Source organism: Cololabis saira, chromosome 3, assembly GCF_033807715.1.
Source record: "Cololabis saira isolate AMF1-May2022 chromosome 3, fColSai1.1, whole genome shotgun sequence".
NCBI lineage: Eukaryota > Metazoa > Chordata > Actinopteri > Beloniformes > Belonidae > Cololabis > Cololabis saira.
In genome coordinates, this window is record NC_084589.1 from 39,849,290 (window position 1) to 39,857,902 (window position 8,613).

The 8,613-nt window shown below is 42.8% G+C and overlaps 1 protein-coding gene across 2 annotated transcripts; it reads left to right on the forward strand.

Moving 5' to 3' along the window:
* Positions 1-567: 567 nt before the first annotated feature.
* On the forward strand, positions 568-7,160 carry nr1d2a (nuclear receptor subfamily 1, group D, member 2a). 2 transcript variants are annotated; one of them, XM_061717487.1, is made up of 8 exons: positions 568-777; positions 3,068-3,356; positions 3,445-3,533; positions 3,636-3,780; positions 3,865-4,547; positions 4,661-4,846; positions 5,606-5,816; positions 5,925-7,160. In XM_061717487.1, the coding sequence occupies exons 2-8, from the start codon at positions 3,203-3,205 to the stop codon at positions 6,122-6,124; spliced, it is 1,668 nt and encodes a 555-aa protein (XP_061573471.1). In that variant the 5' UTR covers positions 568-777; positions 3,068-3,202; the 3' UTR covers positions 6,125-7,160. The 2 variants fall into 2 exon arrangements, with proteins under 2 accessions (XP_061573471.1, XP_061573470.1); XM_061717486.1 differs by having other exon boundaries at positions 3,117-3,356.
* Positions 7,161-8,613: the final 1,453 nt, after the last annotated feature.

Here is an 8,613-nt window from a genome sequence, read left to right on the forward strand (position 1 = left end):
ATATATATATATATATATTTATATATATATATATATATATATATATATATATGTGTGTGTGTGTGTGTATGTATATGTGTATAAAAATTGTGTCTTGCTGCTTTTAATGTTGATGTATGTAAAGCACTTTGAATTACCTTGTGTTGAATTGTGCTTTACAAATAAACTTGCCTTGCCTTGTCTAAAATGTATGCAAAAGGTTTTTTTTTTTGTTTTTTTTTTAATTATAAATGATGTACTCCTGACCATCCTGATGAATGTGAGTAACCCGGTCGGCTGCACCACAGACATGTGTACATGTCTGTGGGCTGCACGGCTCTGCAGGATCAGCCCTCGTTCACGTTGTGCTCTGCAACGTGACAGCTGTTACCGTCCCGCTGTTACGTCGTTTGGCCCCGCCCCCTCCCCCTCCGCTGTGCTGAAAGCGTCCCGCTGTTACGCCGCTTGGCCCCGCCCCCTCCGCGGAGCTGAAAGTGTGTCACTGGGTTAAAGTGGGAGGGGCGTAGCCGACAAATGGGTCACATGGGCGAGCCCACTATTCTGAACATTTAGTCCTCGGTACAAAACCCGCAGTCGAACACAACAAGCGGGGACTTCCTCGTGTCCAGACGTTTCTCTACTCAACCTCTTCCGAGTTTGACCTACGTTTTAATGCAGTTGTGATAACTGGATTCAGTTTTTTCAATTTATTACTGTTGGAGATCTTCTTTTTTCTACATATTTTTGTTTTTCCTCAGTATATAAAGATGCCAGAGGACGTTGGGACAGCCAAGTCTGGTAAGAGACAATTTAATTAAATTAAATGACTTACTGATTTAAAAAAAAAAAGAATAAGCAAATGCAATTTTGTCAACTTTTTGTGCAAAATGTGCAGACTGGCACTTGGCTGCAGTGGTAAATGAATGATTGTCCTTTTAAAAAATTAAATGCCATCTTTAGCCGTTTTTAATGTTTAAATCAAAGGATTTGCGTTATGAAATTATTATTGAAGTAAATTCAATTCAGTTGGATTTAATTTTATTGATAATAGCGTGTGCAGGAGTGTGCTACATTCACGTTTGACACAACAACAGTGTTCCACTTCCTCGCTCCCGCTCACATGGCCGGAGTAGCCTGGCCATGTGTCCATGTGTACACGCTCCGAGCTGCTGCGCTCTGATTGGTCGAGGGGCGTGGCTTCGCGGGCTGCGCCGCTCTGATTGGTCGAGGGGGCGTGGCCATGCGGGCACACGAGTGAGCGGAATTCTCCTCTGATTGGCTGCGGCGGCGGCGGTGACGTAGCGCATTGCATAATCCGCCTGCCACCGGCTCGGCTGCAGCGGACACGTGAGAGCGGCGGCTGACCTACATTTGTTTTGTTGGCGTGTTTTTCTTCTGGTGCCTCACGCTGTGCTTCCGAAGAAAGTCGTGACGGGGCCACGTGTGGGTGGGTGAAGAGAACATGGTGGTTGGGGTTAGGTAATAGCCTGCTGTGTCCTCCAAACCAAGTCTGTTCCTCCCAAGTGAAGAAAATAAACTAGTTTGACAGAAGTATTCCTTAAGAGACAGTAGTTATTTTATTTATTTATTGTCTGCATATATAGCAATGGTTAATACCAAGTTTCTCAAATCTAAAGCAAATAAATGCATTCAATATATAAATCTTTTTTTTAAATATTATATATATTAGTAGGTATTTTAATATGCACCACCTTTATTCATTAATTTAAACACTTTCCACATATATTATAGCACTTTTATTTATTATTATTATTTCCCTTACATTGAAAAATAGTTACTAGAACATTTTGTCCACATCTTTCAATTCAATTCAATTTTATTATATATCAACTTTATTGCAGACACAGGTCCATATAAAACATAATACAATATAAAACGTATAAAAAAGAAATACAAAATATACATTTTTAATACATATAGAATAGAATAGAAGACTTTATTTATCTCCCAGAGGAGAAATTCAGTCGTGCAGCAGCCAAAACACACACTTTATACAAAAAATTTAAAATAGAAATAACCAATAAATAGTTAAATAATAAAAAAAGAGCAATATAAAAAGAGTATGTACAAGAGAGAAAAAAATAGTAAACACAAAAAAAAAGGATAATATTTACAAAAAATGTACAAATATTTTCAAATATACAAGCTATTGCTTGTATATACAAAATATTCAATTAATAAAACATACAAGCTATTGCACCAATGCAACCTAAGCCTAGAGGTGAATCTATAGCAGCTTTTCAAAGGGCTGACTAAAGCTTCAATTTTGTGGTTCTCTGATTTGTCCAATCGACACATAAAATTATTCATATAGCATCTATTACAACAGAAGTTGTCTCTAAGCCCCATAGCAATTACTGCATAAACATTAGATTTGATTAGATTAGATATTCCTTTATTCATCCCTCAGTGGAGAAATTCGCCTTGAGCAGCAGCAGGAAACACAACACACACATGCAGCAAAAGAGGGATAAAAAGTAAAAAATATATAAATATATACAGTGGAAGGAAAATAAAAGTAATGCAAAAAAACCAGATAGGATGTGTATGAGGTTTTAACAGAAACAGTGGCAGGTAAAAAACTCCCATAGTGGATAAAAACAACAGTTTCAACAGGGAGCAGAGTTATAGGGCCAGATATGTCACCAGATAAAAGAACAAGAGGATGTTTTCCCTTTTCCCTGTTGCGTTGCCACGGTTGCCCTGGTGCTTTAGTGACCCTGTCTGTTCATCCAGTCATCAAGTCACACTCCCAGAGCACGGAGACCCGGGCCTGTTATGTAACAAGTGTTATCCAACCAGCACTTGCAGTGATAAAGCAGGTCAAAAGCAGCTGTGATTAAGCCAACCAGGGCACGACGCACATGTACGTACAGGGAGAGCCTCGTGGGCCGCCCTGGGTGTGTCACGACGGGCACGTGTACCGGCTGTGAACAGTTTGTTTATGTCTCCATTTCTATTACACTGCAGCCCGGCGTTATCTCTTCACTCGTGTGCATTTACAAGCTTAATGTTTAATCAAGTTCACTTAAAAAAAACATAATTTTTATTCATTTGTACTCTGTAGATCACATTGAGACAGGCTCAGTGAAGTATCCGTCTCTTCCTGTCCGCAGGCGGAGTCATCGCTTACATTTCCTCCAGCTCGGTGTCCGGCTCAGAGTCCTGTCTGAGCAAAAGCCCCAGCGGCAGCAGCGGCTACATGTCGGTGTCGCCGGCCCTGTCGCGGCCGTCGCTGCCCAGCAGGGCCGTGGGGATGCTGGTGGACATCGCCCCGCCGGCCAAGACCCACGCACGCGGCCAAGGCGCAGAAAAGGCCGGCCGCTCCTCCACGTCTGGCAAGAGCAGCATCACGAGTAAGGAATCAAGTTTCTCGACATATTTACACATTTCATCACCAAGTACGCTGCATGTCACTCACCATGGCGACTCTTATCTGTGCAGAAATCAACGGCATGGTCCTGCTGTGCAAGGTGTGCGGTGACGTGGCCTCGGGTTTCCATTACGGGGTCCACGCATGCGAGGGTTGCAAGGTGAGACGGAGAACAGCCCAATAAATCAAAGTTACACCCTGTGAAACCTCATTGGACATGCTCACGTGCTTAACGTTCCTTGTGGGGTTCTTGTTTCCGTAGGGCTTCTTCAGGAGAAGCATCCAGCAGAACATCCAGTACAAGAAGTGTCTTAAGATGGAGAACTGCACCATCATGAGGATCAACAGGAACCGCTGTCAGCAGTGCCGCTTCAAGAAGTGTCTATCCGTCGGCATGTCCAGAGACGGTGAGCGCTCAGATCTGTTCGTGTAGAGACTCCTGTTCAGCTGTTTGATTGTTGATCTAAACGGCTGCGATCTTTCACCCTCAGCTGTGAGATTTGGCCGCATCCCAAAGAGGGAGAAGCAGAGGATGCTGCTGGAGATGCAGAACGCCATGAACAACATGATGAGCAAAAACAGCCAGCTGCACAGCATGCTGCACGGCCACGGCCAGGTGTCCATGGACGCCATGAGCAGCGACACCAGCTCCTCCTCGTCTTCCTCGTCCTCCTCGTCCTCCTCCGACTCCCCGTCCTGCTCCAACCCCTCCTCCCCGCAGTGCCCGCAGGACTCGGAGTCTGTGGTTTCCATGGACACCAACTCCAGCTCGGGCTCGTCCTGCGCGTCGGACAGCAGCGAGGACGAGGCCGTCGTCAGCGGGAACAGGCAGCATCAAGAGGCCTTCGCCTTCGGCCAGCAGAGGTCAGCGGCGCAGGGCCAGGCCTCGCTGTCACCCGACGCCGTCCCCTCGGAGACGGGGTGCGACAGCCGCATGGAGGAGCAGCAGCAGGGAAACTGGAGCTGCTGGAACAACGGCGCCGCCGTGGCGGGCTACCAGCGCTGCCCTTACAGCGGCGGCCACGTCAGGAACTCTGCTTACACGGAAGAGCGCGCCGTGTTCCCGCAGCAGCTGGGCGGCGTCTCTCGCGCCGACCCGTCAGACGAGGGCCAAAGACAGCAAGAACTTCAACAAACCTCCCTCAGTGGCTGCGTCAAAAGTAGAGCACACCTGGTAAGTGATTAAACATTTACACGCCCTGGTAGCTCGCCTAGACTCCTTATCTGAATTCACATCTCTATAAAAGGTCAGTGTGTTTAAGTTTCTCCGTTTCCGTGATGTTTCAGGTGTGTCCGATGAACACCTCGCCGTACGTGGACCCCAGCAAGCCCAGCCAGGAGATCTGGGAGGAGTTCTCCATGAGCTTCACCCCGGCCGTGCGGGAGGTGGTGGAGTTCGCCAAGAGGATCCCGGGCTTCCGCAACCTGCCGGAGCACGACCAGGTCAGCCTGCTGAAGGCTGGAACCTTCGAGGTGAGAGGGCACGGAGGGGCTTACAAACACTCACTTTATCGGCTTTGGAGATGAGCCGCTGTGGCAGCCTGTCAGCGTTAGCAGCAATATTTGTTCTGATAACAGACGGAGGAAATCACAGATTCAGCATGTGTATATGGAACGCTGAAACAGTCAGAATTCATTAAATAAATGATTAATTCATTAAATCATTGAATAAATGTACAATGAGATAAATAAAATTGGAAATACATAAATATATAATTTGTTTTAATATACAATTAAATAATTAAATGGTGAATATATTTATTTGGATATACATTAGTCGAAGTTTAAATAAATTCATGATGTGCTTCAGCCAATACAGGAACCATGAAATAATTAAATATATATCCAATGAAATATTCAAAATTGAATTATTTAATGACACATTTAATTGTATATTAAAAAAATTATATATTTATGTATTTCCAATTGTATTTATTTCATTGTACATTTATTTAATGATTTAATTTAGTCATTATTTAATTAATTTTGACTGTTTCAGCATTCCATATGTTTACACAATTTAAAAAGTATTTATTCCTTTATTCTGCACATTAACGACCTGCTCCTGAGGCCCGTGCTGGAGACGGAGTGCAACCTTTGAGATAAATTAAGAGTTGAAATGAAGGGAAATAGTTTCTACTAATCAATAATTAACGCTCCTGAGTCAATTTGTGCAACTTGTGTTTCCCTCCACAAATCTTGAGTTAACGTCTTCCTTCGCTGCCTCTGCAGGTGTTGATGGTGCGATTCGCCTCCCTGTTCAACATGGCCGAGCGAACCGTCACCTTCCTGAGCGGCAAGCGTTACAGCCTGGACACGCTGCGGTCGCTCGGCGCCGGCGAGCTGCTCAACTCCATGTGCGAATTCAGCGAGAAGCTCGCAGGCCTGCGGCTCAGCGCCGACGAAATGAGCCTCTTCACCGCCGTGGTGCTCGTCTCTGCCGGTAAGGCCGCACTCTTTTGTTTTATTCACTTTCAATTCAAAACAAAACCGCAGCACTTTAGCCGTTTTTTTTGTCGTGCAACGTTAACGCGTCTCCTCTGTTGCTCAGATCGCTCAGGGATCCAGGACACGGACGCGGTGGAGGCTCTGCAGGACCAGCTGATCCGGGCGCTGAGAAACCTGGTGATGCAGCATCACGGCGGCGAGTCGGCCACCACCTTCACCAAGCTGCTGCTCAAACTCCCCGAGCTGCGTTCGCTCAACAACATGCACTCGGAGGAACTGCTCTCCTTCAAAGTGCACCCATGAAGGCTTCCAGCGCGGGTGCAGCGATGCCCTCCACCACCTTCCAACCTCCACCAGGACCTGCCTCTTACAGCCTCCCACCCTCTTTATTTGACCAACCGTGTTGCGTGTTCGTCTCCAGAATGTATGAAGTTATTTTTTACGTCGAGAAGGAGAGTATAAAGAGTACTGTATTTATAGAAGGGATAGCTTTGCTTGTTGCACACGAACACACGCACATGCATGTGTGGCAGAGATTTCAGTTTAGCTGGTTTTCTATTTTAAAGAAAGAAAAGAGGACTTAGATTTTATGAAATTAGATCAAGTAGAAACTAATCTGTCAGTTATGTTGATGACATTTTTTTTTTTAATATGTATATTTAACATGTTTCCTCCAAAAGCCATTAATTCCAAAGTGTATTCTCAGATGAGCGGGTGAATGTGAGAGACGACGTATATACTGTACCCTTCAAACATGTCTGACTGCTTCGTGCGTGGCGAGGAAGGCAAGCTATCGGAGAACTTATTGATGAATGTGTGACGATCGCTGCTGATGCATGGCTGTATTTAACGCAACTATTATCTGGCTGTGCGCTGGTCATTCATTTGATGTAAATACTGCTGTATGTTCATTTTCATTTTTTTTTTCCTGCCTATTTAATGTCCTGTACATGTTTATGTCCATGGGAACTGCCTGTATGCTACCGCATGTTTTTTATTTCATTTCTTTTTTCTTTTCTTTTTTTTTATATAATTGGTAATGGATCAGTTGACATCAGCATCTTAAAGCAAAAAACACTAAATTTGCACAAGTTCTGGAGCAGAAACAAAGTAACAAACTCCTATTTTTTGTTTTTTCCTTGTTTTCTTTTTTTAAATCAAACTTTTGGGCACAGCACTGAATTCTGATACTTGTTTTCACTTTGTTTGAGATGTTTGCTTATCCTACTGGCAACCACTGCCATATGTACATAGCTCTATAAATATATATATATATGAAATATATAAATATCAGATGAACAGACTATAAATAGTATGAATAAAAACAAATGAAGAATGATTTGTGTGCTCGGTGTTTTCATTGTTTGAGTTGCACTACCTCTCTTTCGCCACTAGGCGGAGCTGCTTTCCTGCAGCATTTTCCTCAGACGTCACTGTCTGGTTTCGCCTGCTGAGCGTCTAATCTGCCGACATTGATCCTGCACACGTCACAGGCTGCTTAGCCTAGTAGGCTTAGCTCTGTCTGGTACTGACGGCTGTTCTCAGCAGAATAAAGACGGGAAAGCAGCCTTGCTGCAGGGCATGCCACCAGATCCAATAAGGGCACGCAAAGCAGGTGTAATACAATCTATTTTTGTGCAGATATGCAAAAGGCACTGTTTGTCAAGATAAGCACAACAATTTATAAAGTTAATAAAATATTCCAACCCTGGGAAAAAAAAATTCTATTTTTTTTTGTACATCACAGATAAAACCACTTCAACCATTTTAATTGCAAGGTACGATCAAAACAAATTTTACATATACTATACACAGTACTCGAGATGAGGGGAGATGGCATCCCCCCTGAAATAAAAATAAAGTCAAAATCAGCCCCCCTGTAAAACTGCCATCCCCCCTTTCCATCCCTTATGTCATTTAATCAATGAATGTGGTTTTACTGCTATTTCAACATTTAGAGTCATCACCAGAAAAATAACACCAGAAAAATAACTTATTTGACCATTTTCACCTGTTTCAAGTACATTTTCACTTGAAATAAGTAGGACAAATCTGCCAATGGGACAAGATTTATCTTCTCATTACAAGCAATAAAATCTTGCACATCCACATGCACATTTTTGTACTTATTTTAAGTGAAAATCTACTTGAAACTGGTGAAAATTGTTGTTTTTTCCAGTGATGAGTCTTGTTTTAAGTGTAATGAGATTTTTTTACTAAAATGAGACATTTTCACTAGAAATAAGACAAATATTCTTGTTAAGATTTTGAGTTTTTGCAGTGATCCATTTTACTTATCCTGTGAAGGACAGAGTCATATTGATAAGTTCAGAAAACAGTTTTTTATTGTTGTGTTTTTGATGTATTTGATGTAAGCCCAGTGGATATTTAAAGCTTACAGAAGGCTGCATTTAACTGCTGCTATGTCATTCTTGCAGTATTTCTGCAGGTGTTTTGGTCACTGCTATTATTTGTAATATATTATATTATTTGTAATCAGCACAAATTATCTGTCCCCATATGATAAAATCCACCACCCCCCCTGATTTTTTTTACAGCTCAAGTACTGACTATACTATATAAAGTGCAGACTTTCAGGTTAAATCTGAGACCATTGAGGAAATGCATACATTTAAAGCAAAGTTCCTAATTTTGTCTTCAAAAAGGACTCAAAAATATTTGGTTAAAGTGACACAAATGAGAACATGACTGTAATTTCTGATACTTGGATGTATACTTCAGTAAATGAAGAGCACATTCTTTCAGAATGAAATGAGGCGACTGATTGTGTC

Bases quoted from the DNA above. Each gene is read 5' to 3' on its own strand.
- nr1d2a (XM_061717486.1), top strand. From the start codon at position 747: ATGCCAGAGGACGTTGGGACAGCCAAGTCTG. The intron at 778-3,116 runs GTAAGAGACAAT...TCCTGTCCGCAG, and splicing joins CGTTGGGACAGCCAAGTCTG to GCGGAGTCATCGCTTACATT. The intron at 3,781-3,864 runs GTGAGCGCTCAG...TTTCACCCTCAG, and splicing joins CGTCGGCATGTCCAGAGACG to CTGTGAGATTTGGCCGCATC.